A 13,145-nucleotide genomic window follows, 5' to 3' on the forward strand; every position below is an offset into this window, starting at 1 on the left:
TGTGAACATCTTTCTTTAACCCTTCATCGCCCTGTTTACAAGGTATAGAAACATAAATATATAATATTTATACAATATGCTGAGATATGGTGTGATACAATACAGCATATAGAACAAAATCATACAATATCATATGGACCAGTACCCATGAATAATCCATCATCTTGCCTCTCTCTACCTTTCAAATTTCACTGCAGATCTTGCCTCTTGTTCACTGCAATCCAGCCACTCTGGTTTTCTTTTAGTTTCTCAATTCTGCCAAGCTTATCCCCACCTCAGAGCCTTTTTAACTACGTTTCCTCTTCCTGGGCGGCTCTTCTCTCAGATGGCAATCAGCTTTTCATCATTTAGGTCTTATTCCAATGTGACCCCTCCCCCCAAAAAAAGTCTTTCCTTACCTGCCCATCAAAATTACCCCCTTGTCAGTAGTTCTTTCATTTATTCTGTTTTACTTTCCCTATAGCACACTATCCCTACCTGAGGTTAACTTGTTTGCATATGTAGTTATTGTCTGCCTTCTTACAGCTAACCTGTGGATTCCTTGAGAGCAGGGACCCTGTTTGCTTTGTTCATGGCACTGGCCCCAGGACCCAGAAAGGTACCAGGCACACAGTAGGTCCTCAGTAACCAATTAACAAATGAAATAATGAAAATATACCTGCTCAATTTAAAATCCCTCAGTTCCAAGGTTTCTGCAAAGAATGTAACAAATGCACCCCCTGTTTTACCAAATTCAGAATCCTGACTATTGGGTTTACTTAAAAGTGGGGGAGGGCAGAAAAAAATGAAATATTTAGGATGAATATTAGAGAGCTGATCCCACTGCAAAGTGAACGCTATTATTTTACATATTTTTAATCACACTGATCTGATCCATTAAAAACTAAAAATAAATCCTTCCACTATTTTTACAGTAAGCACTAATTTAATTATATTCTGTTACTACAGCCATTGCATTATTTTCTATTCAAATTGCCTTGTACTTTTCTAACAATGATATGAGCTATCTCAATATGTTACAGGTATTCTTGTAGCCTGAGAAACAGTCAGAGGTAAAACACAAAATGAACATATTACTGTATAAAATGCTTATAAAATGTGATTCCTTCTCTCAGCCAGAAAAAGGAGACACAACACATTAGGTCAATCATCAGGAGAGTAAAAGCCCACGAACAATGCGTCTGTGTTATGCTTGAATCCGGCTCTCTTACTACAATCTGAATAACTGTGTTTTACTGAATATATATTTAAAGGAGAAAGCTATCCTTTAAAAAATAAATTCAAGAATCATTCAAACACAATTTTACTGGCACAATTTCGGAATCTATCGTGAGGTATTCCAAGTTAAATTTAAAACTCCTCATTTTTCAAGCTGACCTGTTACAACTAATAGGTTTTAAAACGATGAACAGCCACAGAACTATAAAAAATTCCACTTTATAAAACCAAAGATCATTCTATCTGAAATGAACTTTCATTTTTAAAACGTTGTGCATTTGGGAAAAAAAAATGCTCCTGGAAGCAATGGTCATTTTCCATGAAAGAAAATATTACTGGGATACAGCAGTAGCACAGAAGTGAAATATACACTGTCAAAGAAAAGCTGTTTTGCTATTTGGCGAATACAGAGCTAGTTTCCGTATGATGGGTAGGAGAGAAGGGGAGGGGAGACTCCAAGATTATGTTCAGAAAAATCAGGAGAGACAGAACTACGGTATTAGAGCAAGTAAATAATCACAATTTATTATCTACTTTTAAGACCCTTTCTACTGAAGTGTAGAACTTTAAAATGCAGTAAGACTGTGGTTAAAGAAGCATCTCAAACCACATCTATTTGCACACAGTAGGACAAAAACTCAGGGGCTAATGGGGCAAAAGGTATAGCTTCCGATGGAATCCTTTGTGGGGTGGGGGAGGTTTCCAAGATCATCCTCAAGTTCGATGATTTGCTAATTTTTGCTCTGTTCTTGGGTCAAAGTAAGTCACAAGGTCAGCTCAAATTCAGAGCGAGAGAAATAAACTCCACCTCTTGATGGCAGTAGAGCCAAACCTCTGTGCAAAGGCCAGCACCAACAGTAAGCAGGGAGAGGAGCAGCTGTGGCCATTTTTGCAAACAACTGACCACTGCGATCTGTGAATGCACGTGGTTATTTTCCAGTGAACCGAGTCTCTGAATAATACAGTGTTGATGGATTAATGAGAGATCTGGCAACTCACTGAGTCTGATGTGAGAGATCTGCTATAGTGATCATAAAAATTGCTATTCCCATGCATGCTCATGGGACATGGAAATTTGCACCTTGGGGTGTACAGCAATGTTCCAACAATTGTGAGGGGTCTAATCTCCCCCCCGAAGCACCAGTGAGAGACAGATCACACACAGGAAGAGCAACACAAGGCCGGCAGCATGCGTGCACAGCAAAGTGAGAGGTTAGGAAGCTACCATCACAAGCACTGGGAAGAGGGGGACACTCCCTGAAGAATGGACTGGTGGGAACATGTGACAGAGGAGGAACCCGGCCTCAACCTGAGGGAGGAGCAGGGCTCGTGGAGCAGGGAGCAGGGGAGGGGACATCCCAGAAAGGAGCTGTCGTGCACAACAGGGGCCACGCGGAAAAAGAGCAAGATGTGTTTAGGTAACTAGTTCACTGAGAAGGAAGTGAGAACAGAAGAGAGTAGGAGTCAGAGGGTAGCCAGCCTGTGTGAATGCTGAGTTACGAGTTTGGCCTTACAAATGCTGGAGAGGATACGGAGAAAAGAGAACCCTGGTTCACTGTTGGTGGGAATGTAAATTTTGCAGCCCGCATGGAAAACAGTATGGATCCTCCTCAAAAAAAAATAAAAACAGAACTACCATATGATCCAGCAATTCCACTCCTGGGTATATATCTGGAAAAAATGAAAACACTAATTCAAAAAGATACACGTAACCTGATGTTCATAGCGGGGCTATTTACAACAGTCAAGACATGGAAGCAACCTGTATGTCTAACAACAGATGAACGGATAAAGAAGATGGGGTATATATACACAATGGAATATTAGTCACACACACATAAAAGGAATAAAATTTGGCCTTTTGCAGCAACATGGATAGACCTAGAGAATATTATGCTTAGTAAAGTAAGTCAGACAGAGAAACACAAACGCTGTATGATATCACTTATATGTGGTATCTAAAAAATAATACAAATGAAGATATATATGCAAAACAAACAGGCTCACAGATACAGAAAATAAACTTGTGGTTACCATAGGGGAGGGGGAAAGGGAGAAGGGTACGTTAGGGGTACGGGATTAATAAGACAAACTACAATGTATAAAAGAGGTAAGCAACAAGCATACGCTGCATAGCACAGGGAATTATAGAAATTATAATAATTTATAATGGAGTATAATCTGCAAAAATACTGATTCGCTATGCTGCACAAATGAAACATATAGTATTGTAAATCAACTATACTTCAATTTAAAAAGATATTTCAGCCTTTAGCTTCTTCACTTAGATGTGAGGCCTAGACCCTGGACTAGGGTGATGGGAAGAGGGCTGACAGCAGAAAGACACTGAACAAGCAAAGGGACTTGGCGACTGAATGGATTTAGAGCAAGGACAGAAAAGGAAAAATCAATGGCTGTGAGAGTGAATCTGACAAAATCATGGCATCACTGACAGAAACAGAAAGAAAGAGCTGACTTAGGGACAAGGATAATGACTTTGGATTTAAATATGATGAACTGAAGGTGACAATAAGCCACCTGAAATGTTTTCAGCTATGTATTAACTGTGTGACCTTGGGAACATAATTTACCATCTCTAAGCTCAGTTTTCTCATCTGTAAAACAAGAATAATAATAGTGTATGACTCATTAGGTGACTGTGAAGACTGAATGAAATACTGGCAATGCCCAGCACTCACTAATGACAGATGTTTTGGGCATCATTATTTTTCTTCTTATATTTGACAAACTGCCCAATAACTTTTTTGTCACATGAACTTATGACTATCTGATACACCTCTTATCAGGGTTTTTTTGTTCTTTGGTTTTTTCCAATACAACTGAGGTAAGTCAAAACACTCTATTCTAATTGCAGTTCTTGTAAATTTTCCACAGCATTAGAGTCTGGGCAATTTACAACCTGGAGAAGCCTCCAAATGTGTGACAAATTCATCACTGCAAACCATTAAACCTACTATGTCAGCTGATCCAGCTGGATTAGATGTGAACATCTGACAGCTATGGTTTTCCCTATGAAGCAGTAGGTCTACATGGGGCTTCTTTACATTGAAAAAAAAAAAGGAAAGAAAAATATTGTACATAATTTAATAATAATTTGCAACATATTAAGGATCCCTGTGAGACGACAGTTTTCTGCTTTGCTTTGTTTGTTTGGGGTATAAGAAAATAAGAGTAAAGAGTGTAAGATTCTGGAGTAATAAGGTAGCCATGAAGAGAACATTAGCAATGGGGAAACTGAGAGAAGGTAAATTCCAGGTAAACCTGAGAATCTAACATCTTAATTATTAGTAATGCTGGGCAGTGAAACACAAATATCTATCATGTACGTAGTAGGTACTTAATAAACATCTGTTAAATAATGTTGAATGAAACTGATGATGGTGACTGATGAAACTGATGATGGTGACTGATCTTCAGTGAAACTGATGACCAGATTATTTGCTGGTCCTTTTCTCCATTTCTGGTGATTAGTTCACTGTGCTATTAATCACAATTTTCTTTAAAGAGTAAGTACACAAAAGGCATTGAAACAGAGAATCAAGGTATTTAAAGCTAGAGAAGAAAATGAGATCCAGGGAGGTTAACAGACTTGCCTAAGTCAATGCCTCATAATATGAGATCCAAGCTTCAACAACTAACCAACAGCCCTGTGCACATCCCACCACCCTGCTATGGAGAAGAGAGTTATGGAGAAACTCAAGCCAGTCAATTTTGTGATTTATTTGAAGGTCTAACAAAAGATTGTGATGATTAGATGGATTCTGAGAAACATGGATTTCAATTATTTAAGCCATGAATGTTTCTCATTATGATGTTTAAACAGTTCATGACAGTCTAAAATACAGATTTTTTTTTTGCCATTAATGCAGCCTCATTTTACAGTATTGTAGTATGAGGTTTTTGATGTTTTTATCAAAAGATTTTATGACCAAATTGTCAGAAATCAGGGAATTTTATAAAAAGTATACAATTTAGCTTAAGTGTTTTCATATATCCACAGCCTTAGGTCCATGAAAAGGGTTATAGCCATAGATTATATAGCTCTATTTTTGACTGCGAAAATTTATATGCTGTCCAGATCTTTATTCTATTGAAATTGAACTGGAAAAGGCCCTTAAATAAAATGATTCCTTCAAAATCTATAAATTGTAGTAGATGTGACTCAAGAGTTCAAAGAGATTCAAAATCCCTTTCAAGGGGGCACATGGGGAGAGATGTAAAAGGGAAAGAAAGGTGAAGAGCCTACCTTGGGTGATGGGTAGGCTTATTTGTGTTTCCAATCTGGAGCCAGACTATCTCGATAAAAGCCAAATTCTATCACTTACTGTGATCTTAGCCAGGTTACTCGGCTGCCCTGTGCCTCAGTTTCCTCAGCTATAAAACAGGGGTAATAATGGCAGCCACCTCATAGGGTTGCTGTGAGAATCAAAGTTAAGACAAGCAAAGCATTTAGAATGGGGCTTGGCGTACAGTAAGCACTCGGTGTGTTATCTCCTTAGATCACACCCTCAGGTCTACTTACCTTTCCTGCTCCATCTCCTACTCTCCTCCACCCACTCTTTCTCTATGCTCTTTTCTCTCCTGGATGTCTTTCCTTCCAGAGATTCTTCAAGTCCTAACGCAGTTGCTAAATTCCTGGATTATCCTGGCTGAATTAAATTCTCTTGCCTCTTAGTTCTTCTAAGATAGGTACCATTTTCTACTTTATCTTACAGTCAGTCTGCGAAAGACTGTCCCTGTCTGATTTGTTCCTGTAGCCCTTGAAAGTACCCTCCTCAGTGCCTTGCACATGGCACTCAGCCAAGTATTTGTGGACTAAACCAATATATAGGGAGAGTTCTCTTCTCCTGCCTTATCAACTTGTAGCTGTTATTATCACTATTAAAAAGGAGGAAAGGCAGGGCCTAGGAGGCCCAAACTATTGATACAAAGCTGAGGCAAACACCATGACTGCCTTCTGGAATAAAGCATAATTTATGAAATGCAAAGCTAATTTAATATGATGAAAACTCAGAGAATTTCTGGAAAAAAATCAACACAGAATAAAACCTCAGGTTTGAAACGAAGACAGGCTGGTCACTACCCAGACTGGGAAGGGTGCAGTAATATTACTGTCATCTCTCGATTACCCATTGTGAAGAGGTGTGGCCCTTTCAAGATTAAAAAAGTCAAAATCCTCTTATGTTCTCCTGCCTCTTGCTCTCCGACAGTCCTGACACCTTCATAAAATCGTTAATAAACAGCCAGTGCCTACAATGGGACAAGCAGAGTGTTTGACATGCATCCACTCATTTGATCCTTCAAACAACCCTGTGATGTCAGGTCTCTTAATATCTGTTATTTACAGATAAGGAAACAGGTACAGAGACGTTAAATAACTTTCCCAAAGTTTCCTGGCTAGCTCAACTCATCTTATTTCAACCCATCTCCCCACATTTATTGTCCTATATGGGGGTGGGAAGGGAATATCTGGAATACTCAACTGCTGGTGGTAAAAAGGGCTAGAAGAATTCTTCAGAAGCACATCAGGTCTGGTCTGGTCAGGCTGGGCAGGAAGGGCCAATCGTGAGAATTGCAATGAATTTCAGGGGTCAAAGGAACTCAGTGAACTCAGGCTAGATCTCCAAACCCTGGGGGATCCAAGCTGGTAGGCCAAGCAATGGACTCTCTGGACAACCGGGAGTATGAGGGGTTCAGCAGACATTCCAGGTGACACAGTCATTTCAGAGCAAGAATCAGCCAGAAGCTGGGAGAAGGTGGCGTCCTGGTCATCAAGGCAGGACGCTAGAAAAGGGAAGTTAGAGTTTGGGACAAGTCTCTGTGCTAATCAGAAAACTGTAAGAAGCTGGATGTGCTGAGCTGGACGTACACTGTGGGGTTAAGAAGGTAAGTTTGGGTGGGGGTCGCCTGGATCAATCCAGATAGAGGTTACTCTTCACACTGTTACAGGAGACACCAGGTAAACCACAAATCCGATCACGTTGCTTCCCTACTTGAGACATTTCAATGGCTTCCCTTTGTCCTCAGGATAAGTTCAAACTTCTCGGCAACTTACAAGGCCCTTTGTGATCCGGCCCCTGCTGACCTCTCCGGTCTCATCACTCTGCATTTACTCCTCTGCATTATCTCTGCATTTATCCCCCACCCACCCAGGCAAACGAAAATGAGTGTATTGAACAGCAGGCTAGCTATTGCTAACAATTCTTATTCAAAGGGCCGGGTTTCCCTACTGACCTCTGCAGATGCGCTCTGCCTAGGACACATTCTCTCCCTCTCTGCCTGGTTATTTCCATCCTTCAGGTCTCCCATTAGCCATCACTCCCTCTGAAGTCAGCCTCGGTGCCCCTTCCCCAGCCTGCACTCAGCAGCCTTCCTGTATATTCCCATGGTGCTCCGTAGGCATCTTTCAGGATTAACCATCTTGGATTCTAACCACCTCTCTCCCCAACTAGACTGCAAGTTTCCTGGAAGGCAGGGCAATATCTGTCTTGTTTACTTTTATATATTCCCAATGTGTGCAATGCAGACATCTATTTGTTTCCAAAACAAAGAAAGATACAAACCTGAGGATAGAAGAGGGCAGGGCAGAGCCACCTTCTCTAGTGATTAGGGTGCAAAGAGAAGACAAGAGTACCCGGTGCTCACCTAAACGTCCATCCACAGAAGAATGGATAAAGAAGATGTAGTACATATATACAATGGAATAGTACTCAGCCATAAAAAGGAACGAAATTGGGACATGTGTAGAGACGTGAATGGACGTAGAGACTGTCATACAGAGTGAACTAAGTCAGAAAAAGAAAAACAAATATCGTATATTAACGCATATGTGCGGAATCTAGAAAAATGGTACAGATCAACCAGTCTGCAAGGCAGAAATAGAGACACAGATGTAGAGGACAAACATATGGACACCAAGACGGGGGGAGTGGGGGTTAGGTGGGATGAATTAGGTGATTGGGATTGCTATAATACATTACTAATAAGAAAAAAAAATCAAATTGTACACTTTAAATATATGCAGTTTATTGTATATCAATTATATCTCAATAAAAGTCCTTAAAAAAAAAGTACATGGTGCTCATGAAGAGTGAGGTGAGGACCACACAGCCAAGCAGGGGCCCAGGGAGGATTTGCAAACATTACCAAATATCTGGAGGGGGTCTAAATTTCAGTCACTGATTTGAAAGCTATACACAAGTGTGTCCAATGCAGTCACAGAAATATAGGGGTCTCCTGAGTGCCCATGTCACCTCGGGTGTTGAGAGCTTCTCATGGAAGATGTGAGAGTCTGACTCCAGGGTTCTTACCATGTGGGGAGAAGCAGGAAGAATGACAGTGAAGAGGGAAACACAACATTCAGAAAAGTTAAACTGTTCTCTCTTGGGAACTGACATGAGCCTATATATAAGTAAAGCAAAGCGTTAAGTAAAGAGAACCCAGGACGCCATGGTATATTTGAATGTGGCAAAGAGGAAACTATAAAGCCCATTTTGTTTTAATCATTAACAGAAGTGCACCTAGTTCACATGCTATGGATAAGGCCGGGGTGAGGTGCGGGGGGGGGGCGGGGGGGACGGTGGGAATGGAACATATTAATCTGAGGCTATTCACTTTGTGATAGATTAAAACAAACAACTTTTAGCAACACTATGAAGCCAGCTAGTAAAATAAATAGAAATGAAGTCCAAGGAATTTAAACACGAAAACTTGGGGCTTGGGGGTGGGGAAAGAATTGCACAAAGCAAAACAGACAAAATACAAGGCTAACCAAACAAAAGCGAAATCAAATAAATAGGCATTGCCGTGTGCCCTGGAGGACTGCCAAGGAGAGTGAATTTCAACAAAGAATGCTTCTGCTAGCAGTTTGGAAAACTTCAATCCCAGAAAGGCAGGAGGAAGGCTGCAGCCACCCTGAGCGACACAGGGAGCGTGCGGCCAAGAGGCAGCAGATCACACATTATTTCAGGTTCTGTAGACAAACACTAGATCTTTCCCCTAGCAAGGCACGAACAGGCAGCCCACTCCCTCCCCAAGCCCTCCCACGTACCCCATACACAGCCAGTTATGAGAAACAGTCTACGTCTTAGGTGAGAAATTTACAACACCTGCAGCAGCTTTCTCTTCTCCATTTGCAGATCAAAAGACCATTGTAAATACCTCTAGGCTACCATGCTAGTATCCAAAGTGTTGAGATGAACCCAGTCCCCTGGAGCCCAAGCTGAACAAAGCATCAGCAGTTATCTGTGAACTTGGATGCTGAAGACAGAGCCGTGGGCTTGGTGCTGGGCCCCCTGGAACATAGTCCTAAAAGCAGTACTGTGATCCTCGCACAGATTACCACCACCACCACCACAGCAGTCCCCGTTGCCTGAGCATTCATCCCATGGCAGGCAAAGAACAAGGCTCTTGGCATGAATTACCCCTATTAAGCCCCCAGTGAACCATTATTATCTTAATTTTATAGCTGCCCACTCTACAGATAAGGAAACCAAGGCAAGTTAAGATATTGATACTTTTCAAAGGTCTCACAGCCAACAAGCGATGGAGCAGGGATTTTGATACAGACAGACTTATTTCAGGACAAGCTCTCTTAACCAGCAGACTTGCCAGAAACCCAGTAAAAGAAGGTGACTAACCAACAAGCACTTACCAATGGTGGGCATGGTGTGTAGCAAGAACTCTGCTACGTTAAACCGGGGTAAAACGGTTTCCTCGAAGGAAAAAAAAAATGAGGAAGACTAACTAGAATTCCTTTTACTTATTCTGTAAAAAATTCTTGAACTTTATTAGCCTTTAAGGAAAAAAGGCTCCCTACTCTTTAATATCTACCACATCTCTCCAACAAGTATTTAGGTTGCGCAAACCCTCAAGTAAACTAACAAAACAAACCGAGAGGAGAGTTGATAACGTATAGCTCAGTGGCTTTTTGGGGGTTGGCATTACCCAAAATGCAGACTTAGCTCCAAACACTGGGAGACCTGCGAATCTGAAGCTCCTTACGATTTCCTCAGCATAGCAATGCTTTCGCCTGAAATTTCTGTATTGCTGTCTTTATTGAAATTTCTGTACCTTAATGTGTGTTTTTTTTTAATATGACCTATTTTTTTTCCAATGGGACGGATGGGGGGGGGATCACAAATGCATATTTAAAGTCACAAGGATATTTAAATTCTCCCAAACTTTGTCATACATTTTTAGGTAATTTCTTTTTGAAATGAAAGATAAAAACGTGTGCGCATGATTAACTTCATCATGAAAGAATACTAGGCAGTTGCTTAAGAAACGAGAACAACAAAGGAATAAACTACTGCAGGCATCACCAGGACTGGAATGACACTGCTCTGTGTACTCGATTTCCATGGCAACTAGCAATGGGAAGATGAATGTTTCATAGTCACTCCGCTCTGCGGTACACATCTATAAATCAAACTTACATAAAGAGCACGAGATTTCTGCTGTAGGCTGTACGCAGAGCCGGTTTATTTTCCTGTTACTGTATAATTATGGAAAAGAAACACAAAACAATGAGGTCATTTTGAGTGGGGAACAAACTCAGAAATTACTAATACACCTGCGGCACAGAATGCCATCCATCTCACAGGAAACGAGAAGCAGGCGAGGCAGACGGTGGAAACCCTGCCTGCCTCTGCCAGGTACAGGTCCAGGCGCTCATTTGCTCTGGCTGAGAATTGCAGGTTATGTGCCTGGCGTGGGCTCCCTCCCCGTGCTCTCCTCTGAAACGTCTGAAGGGGCACTTTAATTAACTGCCTCCCATACACTGCAAGTTTTCACTCTGACAAGTGGGGCAGAAATGATACTCCATGTTTAGTATGAAAGTTTACTGAGGCTGAACAAGCACACACTTGTTTTTATTTACACCCAAAATGGCTCATCTTGTGGAAGTTAGGATGGAAAAATAATGCTTTGGCACTGAATTGGGAGCCAGGAGGCTTGAGTCTTGACCCAGGTCTACGTAACCTTGGTTAAGCCATGAAGTTCGGGTAGCCTCCATTTTCTTGGCTACATTACGAGCGATGCTGTATGTGATTTTTAGAGTCTTTGCCACCATCTGCTTCCATGATTTTGTATCTCGAAAACTCAAAGGTCTGAATCAATCAGATCTAACCAAAGATATTAGCTGCGCTATTCCTAAAAAATATATACCTTACACAGTTATACTTTTAAATTCTATATTGGCTAAAGCACCTAAGTTATGATTGTCATTGCACTGAAGCTTTCTTCTGACTTGTTTCAATCTTTCAAACACAGAAAGTGGAAAACTTAAAGCTGGAAAACATGAAACTATCAGAGTTTTAAATGCAAAAAAAAAAAACTGTTATAATCCTAGAACTGATTTTTATAATATTACAAACAATACGTAAATTTAAATAATCTTCCTATTACCTAAATAAGGGCTGCCTATCAATTCCTGCCAAACAGGAAGTGTCCTGCTTCTTGAAGTCTGTAGCTCTCAGAGACATGGTGAGGCTTTCCCGGACTTCATCTCTGGAACAGTCATGCTCAATAAATTTTGTGGAACAAATAAGTGGATGGATGAACAGACTCTTAGTAACACCTCTGCTACGCCTTTCAGAAATCTTATGTTCCCTTCCTCAATCTTACATGTTTAGGCAGATTCAGACCAACACATACATACCCCCGGGACAGACAGGCAAATATCTGAAAACCAGATATAACTAGATAAGTATCTCTTTTGTGAGTCTGTGAGTCTACAAAATCCTTGTGAAACTTTACAAACTAGAAATGGCTTTTCATTAGTGCAGCACCGTGCATTATCAGAGAGGACCTCCCGCCCTGAGGCCCTGGCTAAGTCCGGGGTATCGTGGGGGCTCAAAAATGACTGTCACATTCTCTGTCTCAAAGGAGGGAAGTGTAGGGAAAACAACACCCAGCAAGCAAGCAGTTGGCACCTTGTCTAAAGCTTATACCAACTCTGGGGAAAAGATGTTATCATCCCCATTTTACAAGTTGGGAAAACTGACCTATAAAGAAATTGATATGTGACAGTTATGAAAAATGTAGGGAAATTCAAAACCTGCTCTAGAGTTTTGAATTTCCTGACATCCTGAATTGGTAGGCAGCCCTCATTTAGGTAACAGGAAGATTATTTAAATATTCTTTACATTATAAAAATCAGTTCTAGGATTATCTGTTTAAAATGTGGTTTTGTTTATTTGTCTTTGTTCCTTTTTGACTTTTTAAAACTCTGATAGTTTCATTAAGTTTTCCACAACATATTCTATGTTTGGAAGACTGAAACAAGTCAGAAGAAAGCATCAATGTGATGCTAAAATCCTAAAACACTATTAATTAGGTGCTTTAGCCAGTATAGAATTTAAAAGTATAACTGTGTAAGGTATATATTTTTAAGAATAGCACCAGTAGGGGAAATCCCTGGCAGGTGGTTAGAACTTGGTGCTTTCACTGCTGGGACCCAGTTGCAATCCCTGGTCGGGAACTAAGATCATACAAGCAAGAACAAGCACAAGTAAAATCTTCGGTTAGATCTGACTGACAGATTCAGACCTTTAAGTTCCTAACTCCAAGACCTCTGTGATCTTCTGACTGCATCTCAGGACACATTCAAGCAACAGACTGTTGCTCTACTGGGCTTCCTGGGTGCTAAAAAATAGAGAGTTAAACACACCTAGCCCCTAAAAAGCACAATAATAGTAAAAAAAAAAGAAAAAGAAAAGAAAAGAAAAAAAAGTAGTAATAATATAAAATCATGTTTCTTAAATTCACCATGCTAGCACAAGTTACGGCCCGCACTTCCATTCCCAGTCAGCAGGCTAAGGGCTAGTTCCAGGATGAAGCCAGGTGTCACACAACCATGCAATTTCCAGTATGTGAACCCTACAGAAGCCAATGACATCTTTGCA

The 13,145-nt window shown here is 40.7% G+C and overlaps 1 protein-coding gene across 8 annotated transcripts in view; it reads right to left on the reverse strand.

Moving 5' to 3' along the window:
* The window catches only part of EFCAB11 (EF-hand calcium binding domain 11), a 289,500-nt gene that overhangs the window by 241,912 nt on the left and 34,443 nt on the right, over positions 1–13,145 (reverse strand). Inside the window, exon 6 of one of the 8 annotated variants that reach the window (XM_057733120.1) lies at positions 9,911–9,953. The exons of the other annotated variants lie outside the window; for them this stretch is intronic. Coding sequence (XP_057589103.1) covers positions 9,926–9,953 — 28 coding nt within the window. The 3' untranslated portion in view covers positions 9,911–9,925. Of the gene's footprint in view, positions 1–9,910; positions 9,954–13,145 lie in introns of those variants that run through there. 8 annotated transcript variants of the gene reach the window in all.

The sequence above is a fragment of the Hippopotamus amphibius genome, chromosome 4 (genome assembly GCF_030028045.1).
Source record: "Hippopotamus amphibius kiboko isolate mHipAmp2 chromosome 4, mHipAmp2.hap2, whole genome shotgun sequence".
NCBI lineage: Eukaryota > Metazoa > Chordata > Mammalia > Artiodactyla > Hippopotamidae > Hippopotamus > Hippopotamus amphibius.